At 34.0% G+C, this 18,637-nt stretch overlaps 1 protein-coding gene across 2 annotated transcripts in view; it reads left to right on the top strand.

Annotated features, from left to right (window-relative positions):
- The window catches only part of DMD (dystrophin), a 1,244,291-nt gene that overhangs the window by 369,535 nt on the left and 856,119 nt on the right, over window positions 1–18,637 (top strand). For both annotated transcript variants that reach the window (XM_075174519.1, XM_075174510.1), the window contains exons 8-9: window positions 2,119–2,300; window positions 3,226–3,348. In XM_075174519.1, coding sequence (XP_075030620.1) covers window positions 2,119–2,300; window positions 3,226–3,348 — 305 coding nt within the window. The remainder of the gene's footprint in view (window positions 1–2,118; window positions 2,301–3,225; window positions 3,349–18,637) is intronic.

Raw genomic sequence — 18,637 nt, forward strand, 5'->3', positions numbered from 1 at the left:
ATATTTCCAAGGAATTAGTGAACTTCCTTGCAAGCAAGTGCTTAAATATAAATTTATTCATTGCCTAACAACTAGGAGTTCAAATATCCATCAGTCTTAATGGTGGTAAAGACAATACATTAGACTAGGATTCAAAAAGAAAAAAATATGAAGGCAAATGCATAGGACAGGATAACAGAAGTAATTTCTGCTCTGATAATTCAAGAGCCTGCAAAAAAAAAATTTTGAGAGGCAGATTGATATTCCAGGCTTTGCAACAATGGTTGTTTAGCTATTTGTTGTGATTAAGTAATTAAATCTTTTCCTATTTGCCGGTAGATTCTGACAGCTGCATATGTACTTTTTATTTGTCGGGTAGAATGGGTAAACAATTTTTGGCATGTATATTGTTTGCAAGGTACTTGCTTTATTTATTGTGTGAGATATTTGTGTAGATAAATGATAAGGTTTTTGCCTATTTGATTACCAGAACATTTTGAAAAGGGAAATAATGAACAACAAATGGAAAAATGACAACTGGCACTAATGTCTGTTCTTTCAGTGCATACTCTTGTTTGTGTAAAGGCATGGATATTCTTGTAAACATCAATTACTAGTGGACACCGAGTATAACAAAATGGTGTTAAAATATTAATGAGAAGACAAGAAGATGATGATAGCAAAATACTTCCTGGGCTGAATTCTATCACAGAAGTGAAGCCTGGGGAGACCAAGGGCTGTAGTGTGACTTGATTTGGAAAATTCATGCGTTTTTTTTTTTTTAAATGAGCATATGCTATATACTGTGGCCACCAAGAAAATAGATCTTATCATGGTGGGGATGTTGGAGGGAACATGCCGTTTCCAGCCAATTCTAAGTAGAACTAAACCTTCAGCTCTCTTTCATAATGTATCAAGCAAAGGTATGGAGATAGGTCAGAAAGCCAAAGCAAAAATATTGATAGGACGTCTCTTCTTAATTTCCAAATATATGTGAAGCTTTTAACATAACGTGCCTTCTCTCATGTATACTGCATTCTAGGAATAGAGAATGAGATGCCACCCTGTAGCGTTAATGAGTCTGCCAGAATATATTAGTTGATTTCTTTTTCTTTTTCTTTTTTTTTTTTTTTTTTTCTGAACTGAAATCTTAGTTAGGCCAGGATTGATCTAGGACAGTAAAAACTCATAGCTCTTGGCTTTCTGCCAGCACTCATGTTAAAATGCTTATGGAATTAATGATAAATTAATACAACAGTCTTTTTACATCTTGATTCACTAGACTGAGTGTAGGAGATAAACATCAATGCCAAGTAACAAAGTAACTACTTCAAAGAGCTGCCACATGCCTTGCATTTTTACAAATCGTTATTGACTTGAAATGTTGAGTCGGGTAAACCACTTTTCCTGCTGATGTATATCATGGCTATGTGCAAAACCTGAAATTGTCTTTGTGTTCATGCAAAGTTTCTTGTACTTACTGCTAAAGTCCACAGAGAGTTTACAGGGCTTTTTTTAAAGAGTTGTTCTATTATGTATTTTAATGTTTGTGAATACCATGTTCCTTAGATGTTCTACAGACTTCGAGAAGAATATAAGACTAAGTAGAATATAAAAGCTATGTAGCTAATTAGAGGTTGGCTTCAGTAGTTGTTTTGTATGAACCCATTCACTAGAAAAACCTGTAAATTTTTTTTTTCCCCCTACGTCATTGTTGCTTCCAATGATTAAATGCTGTGAAGAGAACATAAAAGGTACAACTTTGAAAATGAGCTTGCCATTTTTTTTAACTGCAGTATTTATACAGCACAAGAAAATACACCTTTTCCTATGTCTAGTCCTGCTTAATGAGGATCACAGTGTCAAACTGTATACTATGTGAATTTTGACTAAAGAAATATAGACAGAAAGTTGATGTTGAATGAGATAACAGTTGCCTTTATAAACTTTGGCTCTTTCTCATTGGTATGCAAGTTTAATCTGTAATTTTGGAACTGATTGTAAGGTTCTAATTAGTCTCTAGAGAACTCAGGGGGACAATATATTGCTCATTAGTCTATCAACTTTCCATGAAGTTGATTGGCTATTTCTCATGTCTAATGTGGAAACCGAAACGATGCATGTTAATTTGCCTTCCAGACGTTGCAACTGCATGTCCAGATAAGAAGTCCATCTTAATGTACGTGACTTCCCTCTTCCAAGTTCTGCCCCAGCAAGTCACCATGGAAGCCATCAGGGAGGTGGAGATGTTGCCACGACACTCAAGGATCACTAGAGAAGAGCACATAAAAATGCATCATCAACAGCATTTTTCACAAGAAGTGAGTTGTTTCACTTTTCTGCTTTCATCTTGCTGCTCTAAAGTGGTTGTTTCCCTTACCTACCCCATAAGTTTCATGTTAGGTGGCCAATGGAAAAAAAACCACAGGCATAATGGACAAAGCCTCTTCACCACAGGCAAGTCAAATGTACTTGTCTGCATGAACTATACTTTCGTACTGCTTTTCACGTTGCACCGGGCTGTTTTGTATTCACCAAATAAGTGCTTTGCACTTCTATTTTACAGCACCGGGTGTTTTGATTGTGGAAGGGCACCACAAGGAAGAACAGAGAAGCTGGGGAAGGTTTTACATTTAAACGCAGACATGTAGAAACTTTTTTACCTTTTTTAGAGAATAGCAGTTGAGATTTCTCCATATTCATGACACATTTTTAATTTTTTAGCATTTTATTTATGCTGACTTGTATTTTAAGAGCATCTGTTCTCAGCTCATGGTTGGCCTCTTAAAAAGCTCATGTAATACTTGGAATTAATTTATGCTTGCTATGTCAGTTATGTTTTTGACTGAAATCATCAGTCTCCGCTGATGTTTTAGTGGATTTTAGGCCTAGTTTACTTGTCTGAATTTAATCTGTGTCTTGCTTTTGGAATGCTCAGAGTACTGAGCAGATGAATATTTGCTCTGTTTATTCAGGATTTACTAGAAGATCACTTGTTTTTTGAGCCTTTGCTTGTAAATTATAAAGAACTTTCAATTTACGTTGGTATTCTGCCGGTATTGAGTCCTGACAGTTTGTTGCTTTTGTAAAGGATGACAGATTAAATGAGAGCTTTCCTTGAAAAATATAACTGGTGATGACCTTCCTACTTTTTCTTCACTTACTCTTAAAGTCATTACTTTACTTCTATAATCCATGCTCCTATCCATATGTCTGTTCTTTCCACCTCTAATTTCTTCTTCGTAGATCACAGTCAGTGTACCCCAGGGACCTTCACCTTCTCCTAAACCGCGGTTCAAAAGTTACGCTTATACGCAAGCTGTGTATGTCACATCCCCTGACCAAAAAAGGAGGCAGGTTCCTCCACAGGTCTGTCAATATTGTAATTTGTTTTAAAAACTGTTTTATTAAGCTTGTGCTTGGAGTGAGAGAGTTTGTGCATTTTGCTTGTACCGAATCTTGATGACCTATTTTTCCAGGGTTTTTTTAGCATCTGTTGAGTGGTTACTTTTTACTGCGTATTTCAGCATGGCTGGCAATAGGTGTTATGCTGATTGTTAGGGATGAACAGCATTCAAACACCACTGTTTTAGAATTTTGAACAGCTTCCTTTGTTACGTCATTTTTGAAAATAGTACATATATTGCCTTAAAAGAGTATTAGAAGAACAAGCCAAACATAAGCTGTATTTGGCACCTAATTATTATATTTCTGTCTCAGGTTTGATTATAGAAAAACAAGAACCATTGGTTTTCTGTTGCTTTTCCTAACCCTCATATCTATTAAAGAAAATAGTGGGTGATGATATTTTTCAAGAGGTTACTGTACTTGGACAGAAGAGAAAGGAAACATTAAATTTAATATTCTTTATATGACCTGGATTATTAGATGATAACAGCTGGTCATTTATCACAGACAGCACCATACCAACATTCAGGTTAGGGTTTTGTGTTTGGTTTTTTTGACTTTTAAATAGCTGCAGTAGTTTAACAAAACTTGTTTCAAGCAATCCTTATAATGAGCATTTCAGTAGTCAGATTTTTATAACTTTTGACAAGTGTGAGAGCCAAAGGTCATATTGTGTAATGCAACATACTTTCCTTTCATTACTCTGCATGTATTTGGCGCTACAGTATGAGTTCTTCTGTGGAGACTTAATTCTGTCTAACCTCTAAAAATTTATTGCAAAATTACCCTTTAATTCAACACCATGTTTCCAACTCTACTCTTCAAGTGATAGGTATTTTACTGAATAATGACTTCCTTTAAATACTCCAGCAAAAAAATCCTGTGCACATAAGCATGAGCCCTGCTACATTATACTAACATCGAATGTGTTGCAGTGATAATTAATACAGCTTTTAAACAAAGTGTTTAAAGCTGGTATAATTGATTTGTTCTACTTAGATACTATACTGATAATTGAGAAGAATGGAGAGTCATGATATAGCTTTTTTTTCTTGAGCTACTTTTATTGTGATCGACCGTCAACACCTCCACCATCAAGCATAATGTACAAGCTGATATAATTGAAGTCAATTCTACAAAACACAGTTAAAACGTAGTAAGAAAATATCATTCTATTATTCAGTCCTCACCTTGCATTCCAGTTTTCAGATCTCATCTTCCTGAATTTGGAAGCTTTGGCTATTATACTTATGCAATAACTACTACTATAGTATTATAATTCTGGTAGAATTAGGTCTGCAGATTTGGCAGAAATCTGAAGACCTAACTGGAATTGGTCTCTATTGTGCTAGAGCCACAACAAACATTAACAAATGAAAAGCATTCACTTAAAAATCCTAAGTGAAAATCCCCAGACACAGTCATATTATCATCAAGATAAACTTGAATTGCAAACAGTACCAATTAATATGCCAATTCAATATATGCAATTTTTAATCGGTGGTAATGATTTTTTTTGCCTCTAGCCATGTGTTTCTTGAAGAACAACCATCATCTAACTATTAGAACAAATTTATAATCCTGGTAGAATAGTGATTGATAATTTTTTCTCTAGATATCTGAAGCTGATATACCTTAATAATCCCATCTATTTTAACTAAATCAAATAAATATTATTTCCTTTTCGATTCTTAGTAGCCTTCCAATTTCCTGCCAGCTGTATTACGATTTTGGAATACCAGTATTGGTATTGCAACTGCCTGTAGGATTTTCAGTAAAATCTACTTCTCTAGGGGACTGAATTAAAGAAATCAAGACGAAGTCAACTTTTTTTTTCCTTGGATTTTATAAAGTTTAGGAAGCTGTCTCTCATTTCCCTCTTAGTTATCAACAAAAAGTTTCTGTAGATTTAGTTTACTGTGGTCTGTAACGGTATCTTAGGTGCTAACATTAAGAAGCAAGATTTTCACTAAGTGTGTTAGTCTTCTGATGAAATGTATAAGTCATTGTTTCTTTTCAGATCTCTACAAACTTCCATCTTACAGGACTTGAATATTATAATTTCTTCAGGGTAATCAAAAGATGATACATAGAAACTATTAACAAAAAGTCTTTCACCTGCTTCTCTCTAGAGGTTCTAGCTGCTAAGATTGATCTTAAATGTCATAGATATTTTGGGTGATATTTTTAAAGTTCTACATTTGGAAGAATGGTCCAGTAGATTTTGTAGTCCAAGCATGAGCCAACTGGAACTCAGAAGAAAAATAAATGAAATAAGACTTTCTTCCACAGATTTTGGCTGTTATCCTGAAAATTTGGCCATATATGCCATACGTTTACTGCATATTGTTGGAAATTTTAAAAATGAAATGAGCTATGATTCTCTGAGCTCTGTATTGGCAAGAAGAAACAACATTTCCTCTTACACCATCATCTTTCAAAGTCCTTTCCCTTCGATCTTCTACTCTTGTCTATTCTTCTATATCACATTTCACTTCACTTTCCCCATCTTCCCACTTCCTAATACCTTCACAACCTGTGTGTCTTTAAATTCACCCTTCCTTTCTGAATTCTTACTCTGTCGCTCAGTAGTATGCTTGCAAAGCCTAGTATTCTAGTTGCACAAATTTTGGCCTGACAAGTCTTGCTTTGCTTAACTGTGACATATCTCAGATTCAAAAAAAATCATTGTTCTGCCAACCGGTTCACTCAGTGCCTTCTTGCTTTTTGGTCTGTGCTTGACCACTTCTGGTTGAAGCAGTTAAGCCTTTTTAAATGCTGTTGCTAATAGTAGAATAGTAGTTCTTTTGCTAACACTCAGGAAAAGTTTTCCTCCTTTCCCTTGTTTACTTAGAAAGTGTTCATAAATTCATGCAGATCTTAGGATAGGAATCCACTTCTCAAACCTAAATCCTTGAATTCCCTGTATTAACATTAAGAAAGGCCCAAGAGAAAATATTTATGTTGACAGGGTTCAGATGGCGGTTACTGCTCAGCAATTACAGAAGGCTTTCCTGACTTTGCAGCTCTGTATTTTGTCTTGCATGCAGTCTCTGTAATGAGACAGTCTGTCTGACTTCACTTAGAAAAAAGGGATCCTCAAGTTAATTTTCTGAGACATTTCAAAATTCCTGTTTAAAATTACCCTTTTGCTTCTTTTATATTTAAAAAAGTCTTTGGTTTTGTTATATTGCTTCATCTCATTGAACATCTGACCAAGAAGAATGATAGTTTTACTTTCTAATTTTTTCCAAAAATGTTTTATCAGAGCAGTTTCTAATATTGATCCAAGGAGCACGGTGTTGGACTCGATGATCCTCTTGGGTCCCTTCCAACTTAAGATATTCTATAATTCTCTGATTCTCTGATCTACAGAATCTTGTCCCACTTCCAGGACCTGTCTTCTAGTCAGCATCTTCTCCATCTTACTTCCAAACTTCATTCTCTTCCCTGACACCAATTCTTCTTTTCAGGATGCTTCTTTTCATCAGCAGCTCTTCTTTCCATAACCCTAAGCCCCCAGTTTTCCCAGTCTAAACAGTCTATGTGCAGAAGCACAACTCATGATCAGCCTCTTAATTGGTGCTTCTGTCTCATGCCTCTTCATTAATGGAGGATTCAGAACATGCTGCTTTTGTGTAGACCATTTGTTATCAAAATTTACAACAAGCCCCTACTGGTTGCTAGCAAGTAGCAACAACCTTCCTCAGGGCTCAGAAGTGCAATTTCAGACATTCAGCAGCCCATGCTCCACACACCAATGCACAGTTATCTGCTGCCTGTACATGTGCCTGTTTACATACCTGTTCGTATTCACTAATTAAGCTATGTTTTCACCTCCAACAGGTAATGACACTTCTTTAGAGTTTGACATAAAAAGCAATTACTTATTGACTTTTCCATCTCTTTTTAACTTACCTTTTAATTGACCTTAAAAATCATATGAGAGAATTTTTTATTTTTTATGTAAGACTTTTTCAACTATGATTTCTTACTTAAAATAGCTATAAAGCTTGTTTAAACATAGGAATGCTAGAAATGCCATGAGGTGCATCCCATCTGAATTATTAGACTGTTCCTTGCTGACTAATAAAAAAGGGTAATGTGTTATTCAGAAGGTAAAAAATCCTAGATAAAATATATCTTTATCTGATGTATATTCAGATTTAATCTAATAAATCTGAATAAATTGATAATCTAATAATCATATAAGTTTACCTATATGTGGTTGGCAATATCAAAGAACAAAAACATTTTGTCATAGGTGACTTTGATTGGAATTACTTTAAAAGCTGGGTTTTGTAATTGTTAGAAACATGGAAAAGTTATACAGGTCATTCCCTGATTAGATTATTAGTGAATGTTATTTCTGAACAGAGAACTGTATGTACTTTCAATAACACACTTTGTCCTTGATTCTTTTTTCTTATAAGTTATTTTTCAGATGTTTTTAACTAGCTTCAGTGTTATTTTGTTTCATCTGTATTTTTTTGAAAAGCACACTTCCCAAGAGATTCTTAATTTTGAAGTTGAATGGTGATAGAACAACTGCTTGTATTTTTTTTAAAGAAGTCTGTTACACAAGTTCTAATCTGTAGAGAAAATATGTTATTGCCAAATTAGAAAACTCATGAATGTGAGTGAAAACATTAACTGCTAAAAATAAAAATTTTCACTGAAAGAATTTTGCAATTTTAAGTATTTTTGCCTCTCTTGTTCTGAAAAGAAACCCATTTTCTACAGTTTTTAAATAGCTTGATTTTCAAGGCATACAGTAAGATAAAAAGGATATCTAACATTTTAAAACGTTCATTTAAGCTATTTTGTGCCACTGAGTCTCTTGAATGTAAGGTTATTAATAAGTGTGTGTGATATGTCAAAAATGGATGTAGCTACAGCAAATGAGGACACTTACACTCATTTACTGTAAACATTTGATTGTTTTTTATATCCATAATATGTTATCTAATAGATTTGAATTCCCCTCCTGGCCTCTAGAGTTTAGGCAATAGTGCAGAATTGCTTATATCAGCAGTGGATTTGATGCGAGGGAAGGGCTCGATAAAATGTAGAACAAAATGCTACTGAAAATCCTTACTGCTAGATAGATTGGTGTTAATTTTTTCCTAATATCAGGACTGAAATTGAAGAAACTTGAGGATTCGTACAACTTCAGAAGTCATTATGCATCCGCATTTCAAGCCCTTAAGAAAGGTCTTTCACTTTATGCAAATATGAAAGGAGAATTTAGTCTGAGACTGAGAAAGCAAGCAATCGACTGTTTATCTATCATCTTCGGTATTCATGCAATAAGTTGATGGTGTACTATTGTCTAACTCTTCTGATGTAGGAAACTCATGGCAGTATCTAAATCAAGGCTATCTGCATCTGCACATGAACCTTAATCATTATGATTTGCTTGTTCCTTTTCATTATACACAGTCACAGGAGCTCTTGAGTGGACTGAGATGCAAGATGCCTGTTCATTTCCTCACTTTGGCTCCTGGGCATTGGAACTTCAAATTTTTAAGGCTTATTAAGAAAAAAGAAAAAAAAAAGTAGCAATAATACTTCCTTTCTTACTTTCTCTATCTCTTCTAAATATAATTTTGTCAAAGATGAGACTACCATTTCCTCTTAGATTGTTACTGTATCAATCCTTTGTGGGAATGCTGGGTTCTATTTAAATACAAATAGTCAAATAACAGGGAGGCTGTCAAACATTTTAATACTTAACTTATGCATTCAGTGATTTTGAAAGTTGTACTGAGCATGGGTTTCAACTCCATATATAGAACTACTGCATTTACTTGAGTATTCACCTTTGTTATTTCATCTGATTTAAAAGATCGGTTAACACTTTGCACTTTTTTGTTACACCTAGTTAAATCTTTGAAATGCAAAAAAATGAAGATAGAACTCTTATCTCTTGGAAAACCTCTCAAATCGACAGAAGACTTTACCACACAAAAGCAATTTAAAGTTTTTGTCCAGAGATAAAACTATAGCATCATTCTAAACAGTATTATTATTACATTGTTACTAGTTTCTGTATATCAGGTGAACTTCTCAATAGTATGATAAAATTTTCATAATTTCAGATAGCATTCCTTTATTTTAAAACTTAGTTTATTAACAATTTTTTGTACTAATTTATCTAGATTTGACATTAATAAAATAAAAAAGACAGCAAAGATGAGATTGTCTACTTCATATGTTAGTCTAACCATATTTTCATGCCTCCAGCTGAGAATTATCAATAACACCAGGGGGGGAAAAAAAAAAAAACAAACCCAAAGAAATATTGCAATGCTGATGAAGCAGCAACAGCACATTTTGTTCACGTGCTCAGGAATAGGAGAGAAAGCTTGCTCCAGAGCCTCTTTTTTCTCAATGTCTTTGCTGCCCCTCATCACCGAGAGAAGCTTCCTTGACCCCAGTAGCTTCACCTCAGCTTTCTCTGCCTGATTTTCTGCAGAATGTCAGAGCAGACATTTATTTTAACATATAATAGCTTTCAGAGGATTACTTGAAGTGTTGGTTAAATGTATGTGAATATGATGAAAACAATAAGGATTGCATTTTCTAGTTAGAACTACTTCTGGTGAGTGTTATTTGCACTACTTTTGTATAATTTAACTAAATTTCCTATCCCATGTTACACCATCACATGGTTGAATTTTATTTAGCTAAAGTAAAACTTAATAGCATTTTTAAATAAGATAGCTTAAAAAAATGTGTACAGGATATGCATTGTGCCCTTGAAATGCCTGGGCCCAAGTGTAGCTGTAACTTTGAGGAATTAATTAGCTTCATGTTTTACTCTATTAGAAAATGGTAAGATTTCTGTGGATAAAACCTTTGTGCCCTCAGGTGCATATAATATTCTTCATGGTAAAATCTAAAATATTGTTGGTGCACGGCAAATGGTTCTGTGTTTAAAATGCAAAAGATGGATTTTGAGAAGTGAATGAACAAAGTGCCCACTCCCATAGGAAATCAATGGGAGGTTCTGTTTCCTGATTGTCCTTTTGCCCAAATCATTACACTGTGAGAAAGGGGATAACCATTTTTTTACCCTGTATTTATAACAATAGCATTAGAGTTGTATGTTTTCAGGGTCTGTAGGAAATGCCATGGATTGTTTGTTAATTCACATTTGTATGGCAGACGGGTCTGCATGTTTGCCTGAAGTACTGACCTTTGGAAAGGCCAGATTGCTTATCTCTACTGATCATCACAATGCTGGTTTCTTTCTTCCCCCCAGTGATTTTGATGCAATAGAAACTGTATTGTAATGCCTGTGTAGAAAACTCTCCCTCTAAGATACCACAACATCTACTTCGTGGTTTTGGTGTGCCTGAACAGACTTCAGGTACAAGGGTACACAGGGAGATATTAATAGATTTTTCCACGTTCATTCCAAACAGCAAAGGCATTTGTCTCTGTATATACAATAATATTAAGGAATTTTGCTTTATAGCTTTCTGACATTTAAAAATATTCTAAGCAATATCATTATTATGGGTGTGTTAGCCTGAGGTGATCAGTGAGCTAAGGGGAGAAGTAGGATGAGATAATACCTTTTAAAAGAACAATACATTTGGAACCGGGGGGAACAGACACTTCTTTAGATGTTCAAACCTTCTTCAGAAATTCCAGTCCTGAAAGCACAGTAAACCATAGCAAAAATGAGAACTTTAAAAATATAAAAATTGTATGGACAATATGGTGTTTGGAATTTACCCACACTCTTTCCACAGAAAACATTTGTTTTATTAGAACTTAGTTTGCTGTAGCAAAGAAATAATACATATATTTTGATGGAGTAAAACATTCTTAAAAATGCAAAAGGAAATTTTAGTTGCCTGATAGTGATGTCATTAGAGTGGAAACGGTGCTTTAAGTAAACTGTGGATGATCTAGTGAGGCATCAAACTTTAAAAAACAAATATATATTTTTTCAAAAGGGTAGAGAATGGAATTTTGCTTATGGTGTTAAAAGATCAAAGTTATTAATACAAAAGAGTAGAACTCTTATAGAATGAGTTCTGCAAAGTGTTTTACAAGTCATTTGGAAAATTATTAAAATATATTAAAATAAAGTATGTTTACCTCCCAAGCATGAATAAGACTTAAGAATAAAGATCATATTTTATGTGTCATTGTTCAAGAGAATGTTTTAACTTTAAAGCATAGCTCCCATTAATTTAAATGGAATTTGCATGTGTGTTTAAAGGGAGTCTAAACCACAAAAAGCATAGACAGATGAAAATACAATGTGTTGATATTTTATATAGACAATCTTCCAGGCTTGTATTTTTCTACCTTCTTTATTTCTACTATGATCTTTCACATTTATTTCTCTCTTTGGTGTTTAGCATCGCAGCTAACATAACAATATATGCAGCTTCTACCAAAACTGCATTTTCATCTTCATTTGAACAAAATGGCAATTGACTTATGTACTGGTGGTCCAGTACATTGTTTGTGTCAGCTTCTGAGCTGCCATTTCTTGCATATTAGGATTGATATTTCTTCGGTCTAGAAGTATATAAAATAAGTTTTCCTGCCTTTCTTTTTGATAGAAAATCTTCTCTCTGTTAGTTTGAAATATTTTTCTTGTGCTTTTTTTCAGCGGAGAACTTATCTCAATTTCAGTTTTATCTTTTTGCACAAATAAAGCAAATCTAATATTGATCTGTCTTCATTTTATATTCTGATCTTTTGCTTCTGGAGTATTAACAAAGAAATTCCAAAAATAATTCTATTGTCTGTCAGAAACAAACAAAAAACCTAAAACAGAAAAGGGAGAAGGCGGGGGGAGAGGAAAAGCAGAGATAAGAAGCTATAAAGATGTTCCTTCCTTTAAAAAAAAAAAACAACCATCATGCGTACACTGATTGTGTCAGGGGCATCACATACAGAGGGCAGCAGCTTCAGATGCAAGTCAAAGACTATCAGTGAGACAAAGGGAGGGTGAGATGGAACAAGAAATTGACTGTCTGTTATGGGATTAATAGCAGAGGTGGCATGTTTCCTGTGTGCGTACTATGCTTCTACGTAGTTTGTGCTGAGATGTTATTCTATTGAGTAGAGCCTGTTGGCTATTTGTTTCATACACTTAACATTCCATACACTTAACAAGTGAACTTCATTGTTGAGGTGTTATACATCTAAGGAGAGAGTAACATTTTCATTATTAATTTTGACTTTTTACTTTTTACATCGTCTAAGGAAAAGAGCTTGGTTTTTTCCCTCTTGTATAATAGCATCTTCATTACAGAGTGACTGTATTGAGTCTCTTTGCATAAAACCTGGCTAATTTAAAACGTGTTTGGTTTCTGGTTTGTTTGTTTGTTTGTTTTTAGTCTTCAATGTAACTTTTCCCTAGGGTGATCATTCAATAAAGTTAGCAGCATTCTGCTAATGTAGATTATCCTTTCTCAAGGCCAGGAAGGGGACTAGGAGATAGGTCTAGACTGATAGTACATTGCCAGAACTCAAAAAGGGACTTTCCATTGCTTTCCTGGATGTCTTTTGTGGTCTGGGGATCTGAGTCGCTGCTTTTCCCTTTGGATCAGTAGTAATTGATCAGCCCGCTCCAGAAGCAATTGTTATCATTTGATAGCCATCCAGTAGTCATAACTTAATCAGGTCATGGTTTCAGTTTTTCTCTAAAGAAAAGCTACATGCATCACAAATGCATAAACTCGTCTGCTTCTTGAACAGTTCCTGTAAGTTTTCATTGCTATTGTTTTCGTTATGCAACTGCTCTGCTGATTCACGAAGGCTTATACCAAGAAGGCTATCAATGCCCAGCCTTTAATTTATCCTCTTCATTTCTGTCCTTTGACTCCAATGCTATGGTCTTGGTGACCTAATGCAATTAACTTTTAAGAGTGAACTAATGTAATGTGTGAGCTCTGGGCTGTTTCATACGGGACTAGTGGTTCATTTACCTTGATTAGCTGGACAGAACAGTGCTGTTGACTGAAATATTTGAAGAATTTTTTAGGTGGTTTTATTGTATGCAACTCAGTTTCCTGGTAAATTGTACAAAGATGTTTTGGTAGTGGTACATCATACCAACAGGAACTATTTAAGTTTCGATTATCTGAAGTAAGAGGCACACATCTTTTAATTCAACTTAAAATATTTTCTCATTTCACTGCTATAAAAGTTTGAAAGCAGAAGTAGAACATAACTTTTTAATAGAAACGAACCTTGTCTCTTAAAGCAAAAGTGTTTTAAGGGACATGCCAGACTACATATCAATAGGCAAGAGTATATACGATAATTTCATAAAACAGGTTTTTTTAGTTGATAGTGCAATTTGCAAATGTTGAACCTGATTATTTGTCTTAGTCTTAGGGTGAAGGCTTTAAGCTAAGAATATCCAACCCAATATAAAACACTAATTATAAACAGTTTGTTTTGTTTTTTAAACAGACAATATGAATTTTTCAATGTTATATGTTTTTCACTAGCAGCATTTCATAGAAAAGAAGCTGATATTAATTATATGCACAGAAAATAAGCTAGTGGAAATGTGTGCTATTTGTAGAAACCATTAGGGGAAATGCAATGTTCCTGTACTCAGTATTATTTTACTAGGAGTAACTTGTTGAGTTTGAATTTGACAGTAGGATCAAGAAATAGAGATTCTACAACATTGTGTCCATTCTGAAAGGTATTGAGGTCTGATAACAATAAATGACTACATGTTTGCATAGGTTTTCCCACCTGAATTACATTTGCAAATATTGTGAGGAATAAGAAATTAATTCCACTGCACAATATATGATGTATGTTACTCCAGCCCCTTTATGTCATTATGCACTTTTCAGTATGATTACCTTTTTAAAAAGGTAATCATATATAATTATCCATTCCTTTTCAGAACATATTCAGTTTCCTTCCAATATCTGTGATCTTAAAAATTAACTTAATTATTTCTCTGACCTCATTTATTCCTACCCACGTTCCTAATCACAATGCTCTTGTATCTTCTCTGCGTCACCAAGTAAATGCTTTCTCTGTTATACCATGCCATGTTTTGCTACTTCTAGTCTTCTCCTGGCTCTCTTGCCTCTTTTAAATTCACTCTCAAAATTGTTCTCTGCTACACTGATGGCTTTTAAACTAAGTTTTAACAACTCGTTCATGTCCAGCTTCCTAATTTTCCCAATTTTATCGTCTCTTTTCACTGTTCAGCCTTGTTTCTGGCTTTGTCCCATTTTGTGAACATATATGATGGCCTCTGCAATGGATGTGTGATTTAATACCTACAGTTTATAGTAATGTGTTATGACATTTTATTAAATATGAGTACATTTCTATATGATATGGGGAAGTATAATATTGCTTGGCAAAATTTCACCTGTAAAGCACCTGTAATTCTTTTCTGCCACATGAGGGATGTCAGGCAAAAGTGTCTGATAAAATATGTATGGATTCTGTTTCGACATTCTGATACTCATTTGAAGAACTAAAGTAGTTAATTTAGTTCTAGGAGAATGTAACTAAAAAAAAAAAAAGCTCAACAGGTCTGCAATTCCAGAACTAAGAAATTGCTTTTTGCTAGATCTCAACTAGAAAGGGGAAAAGTGGAAGATAAAAAGGAAGTGTTGAGGAAGAAAGAGCAAATGTGGAGAAGAATATGGCTACAAAACAGTACATTTATAATGTATTTTTTAAGCTGACAATTTTTTAATTATCAGCACCTGTTAAAGAATTTAGCAGCTATACAAGTTACACATCAGTTATACATTGTCTCTAAATGAGAATTTAGAATCCTGTAACTCACTGTTCTTGAAGTATGCTTTCATGCCCACCTCATTAGTAATTATGTCTGAGCAGTAATTTTAATTAAGCAAATTCCCTCTTAACAGAATGTGAAGGTAAATTCGGGTCACATCATCACAAATGACCTCACTGCAGATAAATTTTTGCTTAATAAACATGTCTTATATTCTAGCCAGTTAACTGAGGTATAATTTAATATGAACTGCAAACATAAATGTGTGAGAGAATAATGGTCTTTAGAATATATTTTTATGTAGCTATTTTAGGATGCCTTTGTTTCATCATCTCAGAATAACAATGGGGTATAGTTCGTATCCGCAAGAGTATAAATAATGGGATTCTATTAATTCATTATATATGCTACATATATATATAAAACAACTAGAAACACATTATCCCTGAAATAGCAATCATGGATTAATATTTCTCTTGTAGGTCAGAAGCATTTTTTTGTGCCAAAAATTTCAAAATAGCATGTGCAAAGCAGCAAAAAAAATTTGACCTACAAACCAGATTATTTTAAGGTTTCCTGAGGTGCTTCTATTACCCTAAAATGTTAGGTTTTGCATGTGAATTCACAATGCAAAGTTTTACTCCAGAGTTCCTAACTGAAGCGACAGTGACAATATTCTGTTTCAATTACAAAAAGACGCAGTTATTTTTGTTGAAGATAATTTATTTTATTTACTTTTTAATTTCCTACTTCACATTTTCCTTTATTCTAAGAGGGAAAAAAAAAAGCCAGATTGACAGTATAATTGTGAAATGTGGAAGAGGAATGCAGTCAATAAATAGCTCAAGCAAGAATAACTGGTAGTAATCTAGACATCTTTAGTTCTTCTGTTTCCCATATGATGGAATTTTGCAGAATCACTTACAAATAGCCAAGTTAATGTTAAGGTATGGAGCATAAAAATGCACTAATTTCTGCTTTTGTATACCTCCAGATAAATTTCAGAGCCTCTAGTATGTCTGTGTGAGAACAGAATATTTTAAATTAGTGAGAGCAAAGGATTTTTCTTCCAGCATTGTATCCTGTTCCCACCAATGACCAATAATGGATACATAGGAACAGGAAAAGAGGTATGACTGATTAAAAGTATTGAAACATTTGTGTATTCTCACCTACCCTCCACTGATTTGTGGCTCAGAAATTTCCTGAGCTGGAGATGGTGTCTTTATATTTCACAGTCCTCAGTGGATTTTTATCCTGTTCTTCCATCCAGTTGTTTGTCTTTGTAAACATTTAGCAAAGTTTTTTATATAGTTTTCAGTATGTCCAGAAATACTTCTTGGTAGTTCCTGCTCTTATTATCTATTGAAAATATTTGTAATATTTTCTGTATCATTACCCAATTTATAAACCTGAAGCACATTCAGAAGAGGAAAAAAACCCTATTGTGAGATGATTACTTATCATTTCATCTCATTTCCAGCTTTTGATTTATTATTCAGAGCATGTAGCTACAAGCAAGGTAGTCACACTACAGAATTTGAAAAAAACATTAAATCATTCGCACCTCTTCTGCAACAGCTTTTTTGTTAGCTTTTAATTTTAAATTGAAAATATATTCTTTGAATTGATTTCTGTTGAAGAAGGAGGGCCTCTTTAATAGAAGTTAAAATATATTTAGGAAAAGTTTAAGTGTAATAAGGATAAACCACATAAGAGCCATGAATGGGGTATTCAGCCTATTCAAGCAAATGTGACTACTTAAGATTTTAGATGACTTTGCAAAACCAGCTTTTTTAATAATGTCTTCCAACTATGGTAGCACATAATATTGAATACTCTGAAATTTCCAGGACCTCAACCTCAACTTCACAGAAACTAATTAGTATGTCCACTGATTGGCTCCTGTCCCAGTCTTTATTTCTCAAAAGAAAGAGAGTCATATTGTAGATGTATCTCTTTATATTTAATTGCTCTTGCTATTGATGCTTTTGAAGGCATTTTGATATTGTACTGTGTGAATATATGAAAAGAGTTTTGGAGTTAAATATTCTTATTGTGAAGACTAGATGGTCTTTAATGAGGATCCTGATGAGGACTACCATGGCTTGGTAGGATAGGTGGCTGGCTGTAATGATTAAAATAAGCTGAGAAATTATCTTCATTTTCTTACGTTAGAAAACAGTATAGATTATGGCTGTGATATGTTTGAGGTTATGGCTTGGGTTAAGTTTTACAAAATACGCTTCTTAATTAGTTGCCTTTGCTGGTTAAAATTCACAGGAAATAAAGCTAAATGCAATGCAGAATACAGGTCAATTGAGTTAAGGTTTATATGGTTGCAATTCTGCAAAGAAAGCGTGTTAAAATTTTGTGGTTGCAGGCTATTTTATCTTTTGGTCTTTATACTGTAGGACTTTTTGCTCCCTGTGTACCTCTGTGACAGTGTGTTTGGTAATTTGGATTTTGATCTGAGGGAGCAGACTTCAATGGAAAGTAGTACTCCGGCATGAAAATCTATGCATTTTCAAAGATCTATAGGTTCATTGCATACATGTGTCTTAAACCAATTCATTTATTTGTTTTAATGTGACTTCTATGCTGAAATTCAGCAATAACTTTCATTTCATTCATCTTCTGAGGATGGAAAAAACAGTATTGTCACTATTCATTGAATTTAATGGATTTTAGTTTTGGAATGTGAGCTGTATTAATATAAATACTTAGATTTGACTTCTGGCTATTTTTCTAGACATTCATTAGTGATATTTTCTTTTTTCACCAGCAGCTCTCTTACAGCACAGGTATCTTTTGTGAGACATACTGAGAGATGATCTAATATGTGAACAACTTCAGCAAGAGAAGTCCAATTGCCCAAAGTATCCTCACCTTTTTAAGAACTAATTACATGATTTATAAATTAGCACCTACAGATTCCATGGAAGTTCATAGTACTTGCAAGAATTGAAAAGCAAACTCTAAGGCACAGCAGGCTTATTTTCATAGCTGATTTTGGTGGCCCATAATCAGTAATGTCTGGATCCATTGTGTACGTGGCTCACAGGTTGCAGATTACTCTTCTAAGTAAACGCAACTGGAAATATGTTAGTGTGCTTGTAAATAAAGAATTGAAAGAGTATGCAGCCTGGAAAATGTAATGCTATTTAAATGATCTTTGTGTACTTAATTTCATTTTTTTTACCTCAATTTTTAACCTCAGCTAGTTGCATGCAGTTTCCATTTTCAGTTACCAATATTACTGGTTCTGTAACTATAAAATAAAAAATTATATAATTTGTATTATATTTCCCTGACAGATTTAGTTAAAATCAGTAGTGTACCCACCGGTAGAGCCTCTGGAGAACCCAGCATGTTTGCCCCTTTTCGTCTGTAAGCTCTTGTGAAGTAGAGAGTCCCTCACAATATATACAGTGATGAAATAAAAAAAAAAAAAATCAAGCTTTATGTATACATTTTTACCTTTTCCAT

This window comes from Calonectris borealis, chromosome 1 (assembly GCF_964195595.1).
Source record: "Calonectris borealis chromosome 1, bCalBor7.hap1.2, whole genome shotgun sequence".
NCBI classification, from domain to species: Eukaryota; Metazoa; Chordata; class Aves; order Procellariiformes; family Procellariidae; genus Calonectris; species Calonectris borealis.